At 50.6% G+C, this 18,688-nt stretch overlaps 1 protein-coding gene and 1 long non-coding RNA gene across 3 annotated transcripts; one reads left to right on the plus strand and one right to left on the minus strand.

Moving 5' to 3' along the window:
- Positions 1-649: 649 nt before the first annotated feature.
- On the minus strand, positions 650-2,304 carry LOC102546547 (uncharacterized). Its single transcript, XR_356380.4, has 2 exons — positions 2,167-2,304; positions 650-1,684 (listed from the first exon to the last, which is right to left on the minus strand). It is a non-coding gene; the product is annotated as an uncharacterized LOC102546547 (long non-coding RNA).
- On the plus strand, positions 2,195-17,199 carry Cln6 (CLN6, transmembrane ER protein). 2 transcript variants are annotated; one of them, XM_006243238.4, is made up of 8 exons: positions 2,195-2,334; positions 3,845-3,946; positions 9,074-9,188; positions 10,553-10,651; positions 11,517-11,705; positions 12,213-12,268; positions 13,774-13,896; positions 15,914-17,199. In XM_006243238.4, exons 2-8 carry the CDS (start codon positions 3,909-3,911, stop codon positions 16,182-16,184), a joined length of 891 nt encoding a protein of 296 aa, XP_006243300.1. In that variant the 5' UTR covers positions 2,195-2,334; positions 3,845-3,908; the 3' UTR covers positions 16,185-17,199. The 2 variants fall into 2 exon arrangements, with proteins under 2 accessions (XP_006243300.1, NP_001178723.1); NM_001191794.1 differs by lacking the exon at positions 3,845-3,946 and having other exon boundaries at positions 2,245-2,334.
- Positions 17,200-18,688: the final 1,489 nt, after the last annotated feature.

Here is an 18,688-nt window from a genome sequence, read left to right on the forward strand (position 1 = left end):
GAAACAAATGTAGCTTTCGGTAGAGTTACCATAGCAACAACCTAGGTATGGCCTTTGGGCTGAAGGGAATGATTTTGAGGCAGACAACCCCAGCCTCTCATGGTCAAGTCGTCCATGAAGGTCTGACCCAAGCAAGGAAGAATAATCTCAATAAAACTTCTATAAAAAAAATCAGAGTTCAACCCCCCTGTACCATGGCAGGGCCCCCCAGGACAGGCTGATGTAAACAAACAGTCCAGGAATGGGCACACAGCTCAGTTGGCAGAGTGCTACAAGCATGAGGAGCCCAGCTTGGATCCCCAGGCTTCACCTGAAAAGCCAGGCATATGTAGTACATTTGTAACCATTGCTGGGAAACAGAGACAGGTAGATGCTCTCTGGCCAGCCAGTTTAGCCAAAATGATAAGCTCCGGGCTAGTGGGATACCCTGTCTCCAAAACCAAGAGAAACAACTGAGCAAGAAATCAATGAAGACCTCTGGCTTCCACATGCACCTGCCTGTACATGTAGGTGCACAATCTCCAAGATCACACAGGAACACACACACACACACACACACACACACACACACACACACACCATACCTCATGCACACACACATGAACACATACACACTCCAACAAAACCAGCCCAACAGAGCCAGATGGTCTGCAAGAGGCTCGTGCATTTCTTTAACCACCGTACTCTCAAAGCGATAGGGGAAACAGCTTTCCCTTTGTTACAGAGGAGTAAACTGAGTCTGGGAGGGGCTGAGCAATTTATCTGAGCCACAGCTAGACTGGTCCTCAGACAGCGTGCCTTGCAGGTACTTCTCATGTTTGGTTTCTGTTCTCTTTTCTCAGAGGGAGATTGTCTTCTTGGGTTCTATGTTCTGCCAGGCTCCCACCAATGTGTTGACTGAGCTTCAGAACCATGGGTCCGGCAGCATCCTGACCCAACCCAAGGTTCATGTTCCCAAAAATGACGTCTCATTTACCCTGTACTTGCTCCACCCCCTTAGATGCAGAACGTGGTCACACTTAAACTCCTCTCCCCTTACAGCCATGCATCCAAAAAAGATACTCCCACACCACTGTGCATGTGCCCCCCTCCCTGCTTACTGTTATAGTCCGAGACCTTCATTAGAGCTTGGAGCCCTCCCTACAGGCTGCCCCTCCTCCATCTTCAGTTCTGCCTCTTCTCCCCCACCTGTGGATGGGCTGAGACTGTAATGCACACATATGCCAGTCTCCTGCCAGTGCCCTTCCTGAGCTGCTTCCTGAGGTTCTCAGGGATGGAGGGGTCCAGTCTAAACTTGTTCCTCCCCATGCCAGCATCAGTCACTCATTTCCCTGAGCAGTGTTCTTCTTTCTGATCCTTTCTTCCATACTAGCCAGCCTTTGGACAGGGTGTGGGAGTTCGAGGGGTGGGTCATTGCAAGCCAAGCCCGAATGACAAAGCCAGGACTGGATTCTGGATCATCTCACTGCCCCCCAACTAGGAGAGAATTCGCTGTACTCTTCACCCATCAAAGTACAGGTGATAGTTGATTGCTCAGTCTTTAATTCGAGGAAGGAGTGCTTCCAGTACAATTTAAAGGACTCATAGACCCCAGATCTTTTGATGACCTCACAGCTTGATCATTCTGGATCCCAGGTTCACCTCCATTCAGTACTCTCAAGCCCGGCTAGGCAAGGCTTCCTTCCTGCAGAAATACAGAGGACTCAAGGGAAAAAACCCAAACAAACAAACAAACAAACAAACACAACCACCCAGGCGCCAGGCGTCCACACAGTGCAGATCCAGCTCAGACCTCTGGGACGTAAGTTAGGCCCCTCCTTCTCAAGCAGAGATCGCCCTCCCCTGCTTTCTCCCTCCTCTTCCCCTTCCCCCACTCCTCCTTCCTTCTCCCTTCTCCTTCCTCCTTCCTCTCTCCTTCCTCTTTCAGTCCCTCCCCCTTCTCTTTCCTCCGTCCCATACCCCCACTCCGGTCCCGCCCTAAGCACCTCCCCATCCTCCTCCCTTCACCAGTTCTCCCCCTACTCTTTTCTCCAGTTTCTCCCCCTCCCTTCTCTTCCTCCTCCCTTCCCTCCTCCCCTCCAACCTCCAGCTCCTCCCCTCCCCTTTCTCCCGCCCCTGGGCCCCGCGCTCGCTTCCCTCCCGCCCGCCCCGGGGCCCCGCGCTCACCTCCCGCCCAGCCTTCCCCGCGCTAGGCGCCGAGGCTCCGCGCGGCACGCGCATCCGTCTCTCCTCCCGGAAGGCGAGGCCGAGCGTGGCGGCCATGGAGGCGGCGGCGCGGAGGCGGCAGCTCCCCGGAGCGGCTGGCGGCCCCGGTGTCGCGTTCTTGCAGGCCAGGTGGGCGCGGAGCGGGGACAGGGAGGCCGCGAGGGGCCCCAGAGTTTGAGAGACCTCGCCAGGGTTAGGGGAACTGCAGGGGTAGGCTACTCGGAGGTCATCCCGGCCAGCTCTGCTGAGTCCCCGTGCCACTTCCAAGTTTTCAGGAACCTCCTGCTCTGGGGAAGACTGTGACTTTGCTCTGAATCAGGAGGCTCGGGGCCCAGGAAAAGTGGGCCGTTAACCGGGGACAGCGGGAAGTGGAACGCTTCTCTCCAGAATGAGAGAGCCCTTCCCTCAGAGGGGAGATGTTTAGGCTGCACAGGACAGAGCCAGAGGCGCAATACCTGCCCTTTCATCATTTTCCCCCAGTCTCCCTCTATCCGCTTCCCTGACCATCAACATTCCCTGCTTGTCACACGTATTGATTAAGCACCTGTCATGTGCCCTGTGGCAAACTGGAAAGTCGAAAGTCGAGCTAAAGCAGATGACAGCTAATCATGAAAGTCTTCTAGAGGAAGTTGAGTAGTACAAGACTCTGCAGAGGACAGACATTTAAGGCCGTTGGGCCGGGCATGAGGCTATGCCTTTAACCCCATCCATCCATCACTCAGGAGGCAGAGGCAGGTTTCTAGGGGGATTTAGTTCAGTCGGTAGTGATTACATAGCATGGTAGACAGTGGAAGAATGGGAGGAAAGACAAGTCGTGTACTGGTGTTGGGAAAGTCACAGGTGTAAGAGAAAATAAACCACAGGGACTGGACACACTTCAAAGTGCCCTGAGTGCCCCAGAGTGGGACAAGAAGCCCCTAGAGTCTGAAGTTGGAGGTGGTACCTGTTCTGGGTGGAGAGGCTGCTTACTGCTTGAACAGTAGGCCCCTTACTTTCCTCACCCTGAGTGAACTGTTAAAAATGTATACTCCATATACCATAGGTACCAAAGACCCATGAGGAGTTTTGAGCACTGGTGTGCACCAGGTGAATTTTAGCAAGTCCCTCGTGTGGCTTGGGATGGTGGGGAAGTTTTGAGAGACTGGCTGAGGCCAGCTTTTTCATAGTTCTGGAAGAACTCATGGGCTGTTTGCTTTTTGACTTGGGGGCAATTCTCTGAGCAGTGCTGCTTTTGGTAACATTTCTAACTGGTGGCCATCCTGTGAGCTCTCCCTGGCTTAGTACCACGGTAGCCATCTTAGTTTGTATATACACTCTGTCATGGCAGATTTGCCCTTAGGCACATTAATATGCAACTTCTTGTCACTTGATGGTCCCTCTACGCTTCTAAGTTTTACTTCATCTCTGATACGGAAATTGGTCCAGTGTGCAGTAAGGAATCTGACTGAGGCTCAGGCTGTATAATTCCCAAAACATGCCACAAGTTCAGCAGGCATTTGGAAGCTGCCCACAGCACTAAGGGGGTCAAAATTACCTTCTACATTTGTGGCTGTTGCGCTTGTTTTCTCCCTGTTGTCTGTGCATTAATGCTAAAGTGTTTACATTATTTTAGCCATCTTTGTTTTTCTGTTGTGTTTAGACAATTATGTAGTCCTGGCTGTCCTGGAACTCCATTGTAGACCAGGCTGGCCTCGAACTCAGAAATGGACCAGCCTTTGCCTCCTGAGTGCTGGGATCAAAGGTGAGCGACACCACAGCTGTTTCTTTACCTTTTCTTTCTTCTCATTGTCTTTTGTCTGCACGTCTTCCATTTTTATTGAAATGTCCTGGTCTCATTATGTCAGGCATGTCACTGGTTATGAGGAGCCCATCTCTCTACTCCCTGTGCATAGCTCTCCAGACCAACCCTTTGCTTTTCTTCCTCCCAGACTTGCAGATGCTGCTGTGTGGTACCCGCTTCCCAGCTGTCGCGGTGTCAGTTTCCCCGGGGTTGTAGACTTGGGAAGCTGAGGAGGGGAGCAGGAGCAAAGGCCAGGTTTGCCTCAGGTTACCTGGCATTCGCTCTCCCCACTCTCCTGGGTTCTATCTGTCCCTCCTGATGGGGGCCTAGCATGGCCTGGGGCTTCAGCCTGGGAAGTTTGGAGTCAGGCAGGTACTTGGAACAAGTTGAGGTTGCTCATTCAGGACAGGACTTTGAGCGTTGAGCGGAGGTACCTTTCCCCTGAGTGAGCTGCCGTCACTGTCAAAGCCCCACAGAAGGAAACGCTTCAGATGTTTGCCTGTCTTTTGTCTATGTATTGCTGGTTAAGGGAAGGCTTTTATTAAGCTGAGGAAAAGCACACACAGCAAGCACACAGAAAGACCTGAAGAGCAGAGCAGAATTCTGAAAATTCACGTGTGTAAGTCTGGATTCCTGAACTCTGTCTTCCCTTCCTCTTTTCCCCACCTGCCCTTCTAAGCTACGCTGCGCTAAGGTCAGGGGTTCCCATTTACTGAAGTGCTTCCTGGGATAGAGGGAGAAATTGTGACCTCTAGTGTGAGCCAGTAATTTCTAGAGGCATGCACCAAGTGCCCCCATTTCCCCTTGTGTGTGCTTTCAAAACCATTTTTCTTTTTTCTTTTTCTTTTTTTCTTTTCTTATTCCTGAGACAGGGCTTCTCTGTATAGTCCTGGCTGTCCTAGAACTCAATCTATAAACCAGGCTTGCTAGGAGCTCAGAGATCTCTGCCTCTGCCTCCTGAGTGCAGGGATTAGGGGTATACAACACCTCCTGGTCCCTTAATTCTTTTTTTTTTTAAAGATTTATTCATTTATTATATATAAGCACACTGTAGCTGACTTCAGATACACCAGAAGAGGGCATCAGATCCCATTACAGATGGTTGTGAGCCACCATGTGGTTGCTGGGAATTGAACTCAGGACCTCTAGGAAGAGTAGTGGGGTGTTCTTAACCACTGAGCCATCTCTCCAGCCCCCTTAATTCTTTTTTTTTTTTTTCCGGAGCTGGGGACCGAACCCAGGGCCTTGCGCTTCCTAGGCAATCTCTCTACCACTGAGCTAAATCCCCAACCCCCCACCCCCTTAATTCTTTATACCAAACATCCCAGCTCTGTCTGAGTTGGGGGCTTCAGAATGAAACACCCGGAGTACCCGCCTCCTCCCTGCAAACTCTTCATCACTCACGTGAGGTGTGTGTGTGAGGCCTGTTCTGAAAGTCATAAAGAGGAAGGAACAAACAGGGACTCTCCTGGGGTGCTTTCACCGAACTCTGAGCAGTCTGCATAGTTAACCTGAATATCTGCCCTGTCTTGGGCCTGGACAGCTCTACCATTTTGTCCCTCTTAGGCCTGGGGTTTCTGCAGTGCCTTCTCTCTTCCTCCCCAGGCCTTTTCCTCCTGCTCACATGCAACTTTTCTTCCTGGTTAAAAGCGCCATCCCCACCTTAAAGCACCCTTACTTTCTGGTAGGCTCTGCATATTGTTCCTGGATACATTGGTCCTGTTCTAGATTGACTTCAAATGCCAGCCGGCTTATTACAGTGATCGGAATAGTAAGCAGAGCACAGAGACCCAGGCTTGAGTTGTGTACTATCCTGAACTCCTGCATTTCAGTGGCAGATAGTGTGAACTCAGCACCCACCCTGCTAGCAAAAGGTGCCAGCACATATGGCCTGAGGCAGCCTACCATGTAACATATGAACACTCTGCCTGAGTGTGCATGCCTGTGCGAGCATGTGTGTGTGTGTGTGTGTGTGTGTGTGTGTGTGTGTGTGTGTGTGTGTGTGTGCTGTTTTTGGAGGCTGGAACCTTGAACCATGGACAGCCTTGTGACTTGCATCCTAGAGAGCCAACATCAGAAGGCTCTCTTTCCCCAATTTGCCAAACCCTCCCTGTTGGCTAACACTACCTCTTGGGGAAGAAGTAAGAGTTGGGGAAGAGGTAATAAAAGTAGTCACAGCAGCTCCTTACTACTTGGGCAACAGTGTCTGAACTCTAACCTCAGAGTCTCAGCATCTTTGTCTAAGTAAAAACAGTAGGGAACACCCCTGCCTCTGATGCCACTGCCTGGGGTTAGCTGAGATGCTATGAGTCGGTTTGTAGCATCTTGCACAGTTGGTGATCAGTGGAGTGTGGGGAGGACACTAAGGCAGGGGACAGAAGGCTATGCTGAATGGGGAAAGTCTGCTCTGCCTACTTTGCCTTTTACAGGACCACAGATGTCCAGAGGCTGCTTCCCTGGTCCTGGGTGGCTTGGTCCATCTATTTATCTTTGGGATTCCCAGGAGCTCATTAGCTGAGGAGTCCAGCAAATATAAGACAGTCACAACAACACTTATAGAGGACCATGTGCCCATAGGGGAGGGGTACTGACCTGGCCACAGTGATGGTTTTAAGACAGCCCAAGCCAGGGACAGAGCTGATCTCTGGAGGTCAGGGATCTGTGTCACACACACACAGGTTAGTGAGACTCCCCGTCATCCTAGGAGTTACTAGCGTTTTGTCTCTGGGTAGTAAACTTGCTGTAAGAGAGACTGATGGGGAGGTTGGAGAGCTGGGGGAACCTTAATGATCACTCCTTTGATGCTGCTGATATGGCTCTGTGGGTTAAAGTTCCCCAACCTGGGGGTGGGGGCCGGTGTTCAGCGAAACCTGAGGAGGGGGCAAAAGAGTGGGGGACAGGAGATGCGAAGAAGGAGAGCAAGTCGTAGTCTGATCAAGCTCTCAAACTTTATTTCAAGGCAGTGGGTTATAAAGACAAGCAAGCGGGAATGCCACACAGGCCCAAGACCAATTCATCATTGTCACCGCCATCCCACTGTTCTTTTGGTTCCTGCAATCCTAAACCATAAATTGGGGTGTACTGATAAGAACAGATAACTGGCTAGGTTCCCAGACACAGAGGCTGCAAAAGTGGGCCTGAGACATTCCTGAGAACATTCCTGAAACAGGGTGTAAAAGCGGGCTTGGCTCCCGGCATTAAAGTACCCACTAAGCCTGAACGTCTGAGTTTGATCCCAGGACCTACATGGTGGAAAAGAGAGCAGCCTCGAACAAATTCTTTTAACGTGCATATGCATGGCGTGGTATGCGTGCATGCTCATGCTCATTACTGGTTTAAAAGCATTTTTTAAAAGAAGGCTCCCCTGGGACTGGGGATTTAGCTCAGTGGTAGAGCGCTTACCTAGGAAGCGCAAGGCCCTGGGTTCGGTCCCCAGCTCCGGAAAAAAAAAAAAAAAAGAAAGAAAGAAAAAAGAAGGCTCCCCTTCTGAGGGCCTAAATGGAAGAGCACAGCACTAGTTTCATGCTGCCATGACTGGCTTGAGTTACTGAGGAAAAGTTTGTTCCCGCAGAACTGCTGTTGTGGTTTGGAAAAGCTTTTTCAGAGAAGCCCTCCCATAGGAAGGGGCGATGCCCGTGAACTTCGGTGCATCTGTGAGTAGCAGGGGACCAAGTGCTTTGAGGAGGGGACAGGGTTGTGTTGTCCAGTGGTACTTACTTCCCCTCGTGTTTCTTATACCACCAGGTCCTTTTTTTTTTTTTTAAAGATTTATTTATTTTATGTATAAGTACACTGTCACTGTCTTCAGACACACCAGAAGAGGGCATCAGATTCTATTACAGGAGGTTGTGAGCCACCATGTGGTTGCTGGGATTTGAACTCAGGACCTCTGGAAGAGCAGCCAGTGCTCTTAACCGCTGAGCCATCTCTCCAGCCCACCACTGTGGGCTTGCTGGCCTCTTTCTCAGACTCTGATGTTTACTGGTGAGGAAGATAAAATTCCAGTGCCCCAGCCCACCCCCCAAGTGCCTCTGCACAGTTGAGGAGGCAAGGTGGACTGTGGTCCCACTGCTGTCCTCACTGTTCTGTGACCGTTCCCACGGACCAGTCACCATGCACACACTGTAGGATGGAGTTTATAAGAATAGACTCTGGAGCCTGATCATTTAGGTCCAACCCTGGGGCCAGAGACGTGGTATTTTGGATGCTTTCCCCTCCACTTATAAAAAGGAGGGTAACAGTCAACTCTCAAAGAGTGTAAGGTTAAAGGAATGCAGTGAGTAGGTGGTGGGGTAGCTCCACAGTGGGGCACATGCCTAACGTGTCAAGGCCCTGGGTTCCATTCCTAGCTACACACACACACACACACACACACACACACACACACACACACACACACCCATAATACCCATCAACTCGGGACTGGAGAGATGGCTCAGTGGTTTTACGTGCGTACCACTGAGTATTGCAGAGGACCAGCGTTCAGTTCCTAGCACCCAAGTCAGGCAGCTCACAACCACTTGGAACTCCATCTCTAGGGGATCTGACCTTCTTAGGCACATGATGCAACTCATGTGTGTGTAGATTCATGAGAGAGCTTATGCAGTCAGACAGTGCTTCGTGAAGGTGGACTGCTGCCAGCATCTGTCACCATGCTTGATGTCTCTCATTCGTCTTTATTTTATTTCATGTATGTGAGTATACTTTTGCTGTCTTCAGACACACCAGAAGGAGTCATTGGATCCCATTACAGATGGTTGTGAACCACCTTGTGGGAATTGAACTCAGGACCTCTGGAGGAGCAGCCAGTGCTCTTCACCACTGAGCCATCTGTCCAGATCACCTCACTCATCTTTCATGTCTTGCTTTGTTTCCGCCATCATTCTATAATGGAGGCTTGACAATGACTTCCCCATGGGTCACAGGGTATTTAGGGCAACTGGAACCCACTGTCCTCTTAACTACACTGGTTTCCCATCTAGATAACAAGCACGTTCTGTCTTCCAGTGCCTAGACCTGTCTTTCCTTTGGATTGATGGCAAATCAGGAGGAGAGAGGGCTGACCCTAGTCTCTTCGTTCCTACCCAGGCATGGCTCCGCGAAGGCTGAGGACAAAGACCGCACAGCCCCCTTCCACTTTGACCTCTGGTTCTACTTCACACTGCAGAACTGGGTTCTGGACTTTGGCCGCCCTATTGCCATGGTAAGTGTGAGACTGAGTCCTGCTGGGCAGCCTTACAGACATCACTTCTTGTAGCCAACCCAGGGGCTTTTATAGTCTGTAGCTGTTGACTGGCCAGCCATGCAAGAGAGAAAGCCTGGTGGAGTCCTGTGTTCCCTGTAGCCCACCTTGTAGTCAAACCAGGTTTAACCAAATCACTGAGCCAGAAGGAAGGCCTTGGGGAAGGGAACGGAGCATATTTGCCCTCCCTCATTGTCCTCTGGAGGGGAAGCCTGTCAGCTGGTTTTACATACTATAGCTGACCAAATTTATAATAATTAAAGTCACTTCCAAGTAGTAAAAGTAGAAGTCCCAAAATAAGAAAGTGTTGGGCCTTCCTGGTCTCTTTCCTGCCCTGACTCTAAGGGCTTGGGGTGTATACTTTTCTACTTCTTTCTTTGATTATATAGAAATTTCTTTTTTTTTCCTAAACAAAGGAAATTTTGTTTTATGCTCTATATTCTGCACCTCGACTGCTTACGTTAGAATATATCTCTATAGCAACATATGCAAATTGCCATTTCTTTTTTTTTTTTTTTTTTTTTTGGTTCTTTTTTTTTTTTTGGTTCTTTTTTTTCGGAGCTGGGGACCGAACCCAGGGCCTTGCGCTTCCTAGGTAAGCGCTCTACCGCTGAGCTAAATCCCCAGCCCCGCAAATTGCCATTTCTATTAACGAAGCCGAACCTTCCATAGTAAACATGCACTGTGATGGCCTGTGTGAGCTACGTGGAGAGACTTGTCTGAAGACAAAACAAAACTTCCAGTGAAGTGGCAGGTTACAAAATTAACATGCCCAAATCAGTAGTCATCTTCCTCTATAGCAGGTACAGACTGAGAAAGAAATCAGAAAGACAGTCCCAGTCACAGTAGCCTGAAAAACAAAACAAAATGCCTTGAACTAAACCTAATCAAAGAGTGAAAGACCTACACAGCCCTGCACATCGAAAGATTCAGCAGGCATTTGATGCTCCCCCGGCCGTCAGTGGATAAAACAGACATGACTGTGATAAAGGTCTTTCTAATCAGGAAGGATTTCAGGTTGTAAATGTGTTTTGTCCTTAGATAAAAGATTAAATAAAACATAAAACTGTGAAAAATAAACATTGAATAAAAAGTACTGCCATGTAGAGGGCCTAGGATGTAAGATAGGCCCTGGGTTTCTGTGTATCGCGTACGACTGGGACAGTCCATTTACTGTCTGTGGACTCAGTTTCTCTTTCTGGGAGTCCTTTGGCCTGGGGCTGCTAAAGGAGTTCCAGGAGAACACAGGAAGCACTCACTGTCTGTGAGGGTCTGGTGTCCAGTGGTCTGCAGGCCTTCCTGTGAGCGCATACTCTCTTCCCCAGCTGGTATTCCCGATCCAGTGGTTTCCTCTCAACAAGCCGAGTGTTGGGGACTACTTCCACATGGCCTACAATATCATCACACCATTCCTTCTGCTAAAGGTACAGACTGGCCTGTCTCCTCACATCCTCTCTGCTCCGTCTCTGTGTCTTATATGCACGCACACATACATGCACGCAGGAATGCACGTGTCGTGAGCTGGTAAGCTGGTTCAGTGGGTCAGATGCTTGCTGCCAAGCCTGACAGCCTGAATCTCTTCCCCACACGACAGAAGAGAAACAACTCCCACAGATTGCCCTCTGACCTTTTCATGTGTACCTACATAAATACACACAAAAAATAGGTAAATATTTCTTTAAAAATTTAAAAATGAGGGCTTAAAAGATGGCTCAGTGGTTAAGAGCACTGACTGCTCTTCCAGAGCTCCTGAGTTCAATTCCCAGCAACCACATGGTAGCTCACAAACTGATGCCCTCTTCTGGTATATCCATATACATAAATAAATCTTAAAAAGTTAAAATGAAAGACATTTCAAATCTCTAAAAGTAGGAGAAGCCCAGCCTCAAGATAGTTTCTGTGGTTTTAGAACACCCACGCTCATTTCGTACACCCTGACATTTTCTGTTTGCTGGGGCCTGTCACTCAAAAATCAGGTCTGTCGTCATGCTAGCCCACCCAAGGCCTACACAGGATACGCTGAGGTAGTGGCAGGGCCAGGCCTGGTCAGGACTCCTACCTTGAAGCTCTGGTACCAACTCCTCCACCCATGTTCCTGGAGAGGAAGTGTGTGTCCGGCAGACCCTGCTGGGTTTATCCCCTACTGTGATCTGGAGCTAGGCTGCCCTACTAAGGAACCCACAACTTCCAGAGGGGCTTTCTATCCCAGTTTTCTGAGGGAAGGGAGGCAAAGGCTATCACACATTGAAGTTGAGGCAGGGGCATGCCGTGGACCTCTCTTCACCTCAGCTGATGGAGCGGTCCCCCCGAACGCTGCCGCGGTCGATAATCTATGTCAGCATCATCACATTCATCATGGGAGCCAGCATCCACCTGGTGGGCGACTCAGTCAACCACCGCTTGCTCTTCAGCGGGTACCAGCACCACTTGTCTGTCAGAGAGAACCCCATAATCAAGAATCTCAAGCCGGAGACTCTGGTGAGGCTTCCTCCCTACCCGCTCTACCAAAGCTGCATCTGGGGCCTCTGTTCTTAGAGGCTAAAGAGGCTCCCTTGCTAGTCACCATGCCTCATACAGCCCAGGCTGACTACAGTTCCTGTAAGTGGGCAAGGATGACCTTGAACTCCTGATCCTCCTGTCTCTGCCTCCTGGAGTGCTAGGATTACAAGCAAGCACCTAAGTGAGGGCACTGTTGTCTACCTCCACCCAAACTAATGTGCTCCTAATTGTCTGACTGGCTGTGAAGTGCATGTCTGTAACCCCAGCACTCGGGACAAAGAGACAGGAATTGCTACAAGTTTAAGACCAGCCTGGTTCATATAGCAAGACCCTGTCTCAAAACAAAAAACATGGCACAGTAACTGGTTCTGCATGGCTCCTCTGGTACCCTAGGGAGGGAATGAGACTGGCATGTGGGAGTGGGCAGTTGAAAGGGCAGGAGTAGGTCTCAGCCTCCCTCACTCTGCCATCCCTGTGCCTTCTCAGATCGACTCCTTTGAGCTGCTGTACTACTATGACGAGTACCTGGGCCACTGCATGTGGTGAGTGACGGGCTGACCACTCTACGTTCCATCCAGGGTCCAGGCACCAAGAGATACTGGGCAAGGCTCCCTGGATCCCAGGCCTCCAAGTAGTGAGTGGAGCATCTGGGATGGCATTCTCTTCTCAGTAAAGGTGTTATGAGTGGGACCCCTGGTCGGCATGCTAGGAAGACCCAACTACTTTCCTTTGGCCTTAAGGGGGCCTCTTAGTGCCTCCTTCCTACTTGAAGTTCCCACAGTGGCCACTAGAGGGCAGCAAGCAGATATTTGTCCTCATGAACCATGCCGGTGTCTGGGGTTGGGGAGGGTGGACTGTAGCTCTGATAAGCAAGCACACTTAGATGGTTGTGGGTCGGGTGCGGGAGACGGTTGTGGATGTAGAAAGCTGAGAAGAGCCAGCAGGGCCAGGTCTGGGTGGCACAGTTTGTGTTCTCCATCTTAGAACTCCCAGGGGAATCTCCCTACCACCACCAGTACTGCCAGACAGGAAAATCTCAGGCGCATGCAGTCAGAGTCAGGGCTCAGATAAAGAGGTTTTCCTCTGCTGCTCTTCACCCTACACAAGAAAGATAAACTAAAGCCAGAGGAAAGAGGTGAGAACAGTTGTTAGCTGGGAGGTGATGGGCCAGCACTGAGGCTCCTCCCTCAACACATGCCCAGTTCTGGTGTCTGTCAGTCTGTCTGAGATTATGGAGCTTTATTCTCTTGGTTCAGAAGGTGCTAGGGGCCCTCTGAACCCGCCTCTCTTGCCAGCTCATCCTGACCTTGACAGGTGACTCTTCCCTCTGGAAGTTGGGAGAGGAGGAACAGGCTGGGAGCTCAGGAGAGGTTGAGGGAGTGGACTGTGTATTGTGGGTCTGGGTGTCATATGACAGAAAAGGATTGGATGTGAGGGGAGTATGAGCAAGTGTGCATGTGTGTGCCTGCATGCATTAGTGTGTGTGTGTGTGTGTGTGTGTGTGTGTGTGTGTGTGTGTGTGTTAGAAGGAGAAAGGGAGTCCCCTGTGGCAGGGGAGAAGCCATACTTTGAGATGAGATAGGAGCTGTTGGCTGAGGGTAAGCGAGGGGCTTCACAGCTCTCCTTGGGTTCCCCCAGCACTGTGTTCTCTACAACCTCAGCCCTGGTGGGTAGCCCAATTTCCAGGCTAGTGTGGCACTGGACTTGCTGGTATTCGAAGCACATGGATGAGACAGAGCCCTTATCCTCTCATCTCCATGTAGAATGAGGGACAGGGCAGGTACCAAGTCCAGAGAGGGAAGCCAGGCAGGAGGGGGTTGCCATGGCGCCCACCCCTTCACCTCAGTTTTCACACAGGGGTCTGGGACTCTTCTTTTAGTTTCTGTTCCTCCCACCTTGACTCCCAGGGCAGAAAAGGCTGGATGTAGAGCAGTGTGGGTGACATGCCAACACGATGACACCCTATGTGACAATTCAAGGGACCAGTGGAAAGGTGATGGGGACGGCCCCTGGCCGGGCCTATAACGCCGTTGCCTCTGTGTCACAGGTACATCCCCTTCTTCCTCATCCTCTTCATGTACTTCAGTGGCTGTTTTACTACCTCCAAGGCCGAGAGCCACATGCCAGGGCCTGCCCTGCTCCTGGTGGTGCCCAGTGGTATATACTACTGGTGAGTAGATATTGGCACATGGGGTGGGACAAAGGGCACAGGGACTGGATGAGCCACCACAGTAAAAGCCACACTTAAACAGTGTTGGGTGTGATGGGTCACTCCTGTAATGCTAGCATTCGGGAGGTAGAGACAGGAGGAGCAGGAGTTGAAGGCTGTTAGCATTGGCTGTATAATAAGTTTGAGGCCATGTTGGGCTATATGGGCCCTGTCTGAGAGAGAGAGAGAGAGAGAGAGAGAGACAGAGAGAGACAGAGAGAGACAGAGAGAGACAGAGAGAGACAGAGAGAGACAGAGAGAGACAGAGACACAGACACAGAGACACACAAACTCGATCGCACTTGACCACGGACCTGTACTGTGAGTCCACCTAAGACTTGCCATCCCCAGGCCTCTTCTGCTTCCTGGGTTGAGTGAGGACTGTAACCAGGATGGTCAGCTCTAAGTAGATATCTCTCAGCATGTCAGAGCCACCTTGAGGCCAGAAGTCTACCTCTAGCTCCATATCCTGTGAATCCTCCTGAGCCTCAGTTTACCCCTCTGAAATAGGAGTTATACTGGCCTTGTCCCCATCTCAGGAGATGTTGGGATCCAGTTGGGAGAGAAGAGTACCATGGTGCCAAGATGACATGGACAGACTGGGGAATTCCCTGTCTAGTGCCCTCTCCTGTTTCTTTGTTTTCCCGAGGTCCCTGTGCTAGACTCCCTTCTCAGGCCTCAGCCGGACCCTTCTCTCCCATCATTCCCAGCAGAACCCAGTTCTCCTTAGGTGGGAAGCCCCCTCCACATGAAAAAGGCCCTTTCTTCCTGGGTCAGAACTAGCCACTTCCAGGGCCTGTCCTGTCTACAAGCAGGCCCACTAGAGCTAATCTATGTTCTCCTTGAGGGTGGGATTAGAGATAGTAGCATTTATGCCACAGAGAGAGAGAGGCTTGACCTGGGCATGCTTATCGGCACAGTCTTACCCTGACATGTTAGTGTGACATTGGCAGATTCATAACAGTGCACCGTTCATGAATGAAATGTTTTCCAAGTAAGAGATACACACAACCCTTGAGAGGTGAGGCTGTTTATGTTGCCCTCATAAGGGAGAAAACAGCCTTGAAGTTGTCATTCAAAGTTGTTGCGTGACGTCCCCAAGGTCCCAGATCACTAGGTTGTAAAGGTGGAACTCTTTAAGTGAACAGGTCGGCATCAGGACACCCTAGAGGAAGACAGGTAGGTAACCTTGTAGATGCCTCCAAGTGCCTCTGAGTGCTCTGCACTCAGGGTTGCAACATCTCTAGGAGATGACAGCGGTCCAGCCTTCAAGGGGACAGTAATGACAATAGCCTTCATGTATTGGGATGGTATCCCCAAACTCAAATGTCTCCAGAAACCAAGCAGACAGGAGATGAGGCCTCAGGAAGTATGAGACCCGAGACCATGTGTTGCACAGTGTTCTCTTGCTCCTCCAGGGCCAGTTTTTGTCATGTGGAAGTGTCCTAATGTGGTAAGAAAAGACAGAGACCAAAGCCCAGATATCCTGTGATTCTCAATACATAGTTTTAGAACTTGCTGTGTGGCAGACAGAGAGACTAGTCTGCCTCTGCCTCTGCCTCTGCCTCTGCCTCTGCCTCCTGGGCATAGAGTAAACCTGTGAGCCACCACACCCAGCTGATATTATTATTATTATTATTATTATTATTATTATTATTATTATTATTATTTTGAAGTATGTTTTCAGCTGTGTGCATAGGTCTGGCTGTCCTGGAACTCACTCTGTAGATCTGCCTGCCTCTGCTTCCCCAGTGTTGGGATTAAAGTCATGCACCACCTCACCTAACTATCCAGCAGAATATTATTATTAAACCACTTAAAGTCAGAGCAGTCTGATGCCTCTGGGCACACTGGTCCATTCCCTAGGTGAGCTGTTCTGATTGATCGGGAGGGCAGCCTGGGACTTGGTCCAGAAGGATGCCAGGGATGGGGTTGCCATGGCACCCTCTTCACCTCCACCCCTGTTCTCTTTCTCCAGGTACCTGGTGACCGAGGGCCAGATCTTCATCCTCTTCATCTTCACCTTCTTCGCCATGCTGGCTCTCGTTTTGCACCAGAAGCGTAGGCGCCTGTTACTGGACAGCAATGGCCTCTTCCTCTTCTGTTCCTTCGCGCTCACCCTCTTACTGGTGGCTCTGTGGGTTGCCTGGCTGTGGAATGACCCTGTGCTCAGAAAGAAGTACCCTGGTGTCATCTATGTTCCTGAGCCCTGGGCCTTCTACACACTCCATGTTAGCAACCAACAGTGAGGCTCAGTGGGGGCAACAGGCCATGGTATTTGTATGTGTGCATACGTGCACTGTGGTAATATGAACTATGCATTGGGGGCAGAGATTGGCAGAGTGTGTTGTTGAGAGACTCAACTGTTCTGGTCAGGTTTTGGGTTTGTTTGTTTGTTTTGCTTTGGACTTAAGATGGAGTTTATTTTGGCGAAGTATATGAAGGCCAAGATCGCCCCTGCCCTCCCCTGTATTTCACTACCATTAGAGGTGCCCGAAACATCCCTATCTCTCAGCACTGGGCTGGCCTTATGGAGATGTCTTCTGGTGGCATGCAGGTGAGGGCTGGGCAGGACAGAAACAAGAGACTCGGCTACTTGCCTGGCTCCTGGCACCTGAAACTGCTTACCCCTGGGCCCTAGGTTTCTGGGTCACAACTTCTTTTGTGCTTTAAACAGAGCAATTCCAACTCTGGGCTTCATTTGTTCTGGACGGCTCCTATGGTTCCAAGTGGCTCTGGGGACTGGTGGTTACTGATTCCCTTGGAGCAGCAGCAGCAGCAAGGAAGAGCTGTTCTTTTACTATATCCCCCACCCCTCCTCCTGGTCACACTGTCAGTGAAGCTCTTGGAGCTGGCCTGGGTTCTGAGCTGCATGGAAGGCAGAATTCTCAAGCCCTTGTTTTATAGATTCCCTGAGACCCATTGTAAGGGTCTGAGACATTACAAGTCAGTCTCTTGAGACAGTGCAGCCAGAATCTTTCACCACCTGCCTTGTGCCTTTGTTCCCAGCATGGTGGCTCCTGCCTTTCCCCAGCCCACCTCCTCCTAGGCCTCAGATATAGGTCTCCTTGGCACGAGGTGCCATCACCTTATTTAGCAGCCAGCATTGAGTGGTCTGTGCTGTGAGTCTTGGGGATACTCCATGCATGGCTCTGCCTCTTTTCTGCTGCTCTCAGGGACTAGGCCTCAGTTTTCTCTAGTAGACTTTCTATGGGCTAGCCCATGCTGGGGTGGAGGTCTGAATAAAGGCTGATTTGAAGCCCAGACTGGTTGGTGGCTGTTTCTAGCTTTGGGAGTATGGTGGGAGTTCTGGGTTAAGGGAGAGACTTATTGGTCTGGGGTCTAGGCTGCAGGGTGTGAGGCTTTCTTTTAGGGCAGACCTGAGTGACCCCACTCAGTGCTGTGTTCCTTAGAGGAGCCTATGCCAATGAAAAGAAGAAGAGAATCTCTAGGCCTGTCACTGGGAGACAATGAGGTGTAGTTTACATTCATGGGAAGTGGCCCTGAGCTTTCAGCAAGTTGACTAAGCTCTTAGAGCCTGGCTCTTGGCAACCAGAGTTCTACACCTGGGCTACACCTCCCCAGACAATGATGTGGGACATTACCAGAAGGCGCAGTGTGGAGCAGGGCTCCCCCATGCGTCTGTCCCCTCAGCCACCCAGCACATTCCCTGCCTTCCTCCAGGATGCTGCCTTTTCAGGCCTGATTTGTGGGGCCTGAAGACTACATTTTGGGGAGCCAATAGTAAGAAACAGTGGGAGGCATGGGGTGCGGGCAGTGTAGCCCAGAGGTCAGCCTCAGGATTCCTTCAGGAACACTAGTCACTTCTTCACTTCTGAGACAGGGTCATGAATTGTCCTGGGACCTGCCCATTAAGCCAGGTTCACGGGCCAGTGGTCCAGGGACCAGCTGTCTCCCTGGCCCCTTACCTATTCTATAAACATGGACCACCACACCTGACCTTTTTATGTAGGTTCTGGGGATAGAACATGGGTCCTTGTGCTTGCAAGGACCATCTCAGCCCTGAGAAAACATCTTAAAGATTATCTATGAGTGCTCTATCTGCATGTACATCTGCTTGAAGAAGAGGGCATCAGATACCATTCAGATGGCTGTGAGCCACCATGCAGTTGCTGGGGATTGAACTCAGGACCTCTGGAAGAGCAGTCAGTGCTCTTAACTGCTGAGCCATCTCTCCAGCCAAGAAAACATCTTAAAATACCAAAGCAAGTTGTTAGGAATAGCAAGTTCCTGGAGCCTTGGGCCACCATGTGCCTGACAGTTGACTAGGAATGACACCCTGGACAGCTGTCTGAATGAAGCCTAGCTTCACCTTCCTGGAGTTCTACCATCAAGCTTCTAGAAAATTGGTTCCCGGAGTACAGGAGTACAGGAGAGTACAGGAGAAACCAGAATTAATCAGAAACTGGGGCTGGGTCCTGTAGGCCACTCTGATGTGGGTTCCTTTGGGGACCACCACTCCAGGTCCTGGCTACTCAGTGTGGCCCCAGACTGCAGCTACTGCTTCTTCTGGAAATGGGCAACAGGGTGTCTTGATGCCTGTCCAGGCTGTACCTAGAGGGATCCCTGGGATCCCAGTCCCTTTCTGCCCAGGCACGTGCAGTCCACATGACTTTCAAGGCAGCTGTGATGGTAGCGTGAGCGTGGTGAGTGAGAACAGCCGGTGTCTATCTGTTCAGTTCTGAGGATGAGGTATTGACAAGGCTATTTCATGGGCTCTACAGGATGCCTC

Source organism: Rattus norvegicus, chromosome 8, assembly GCF_036323735.1.
Source record: "Rattus norvegicus strain BN/NHsdMcwi chromosome 8, GRCr8, whole genome shotgun sequence".
Taxonomy (NCBI): Eukaryota; Metazoa; Chordata; class Mammalia; order Rodentia; family Muridae; genus Rattus; species Rattus norvegicus.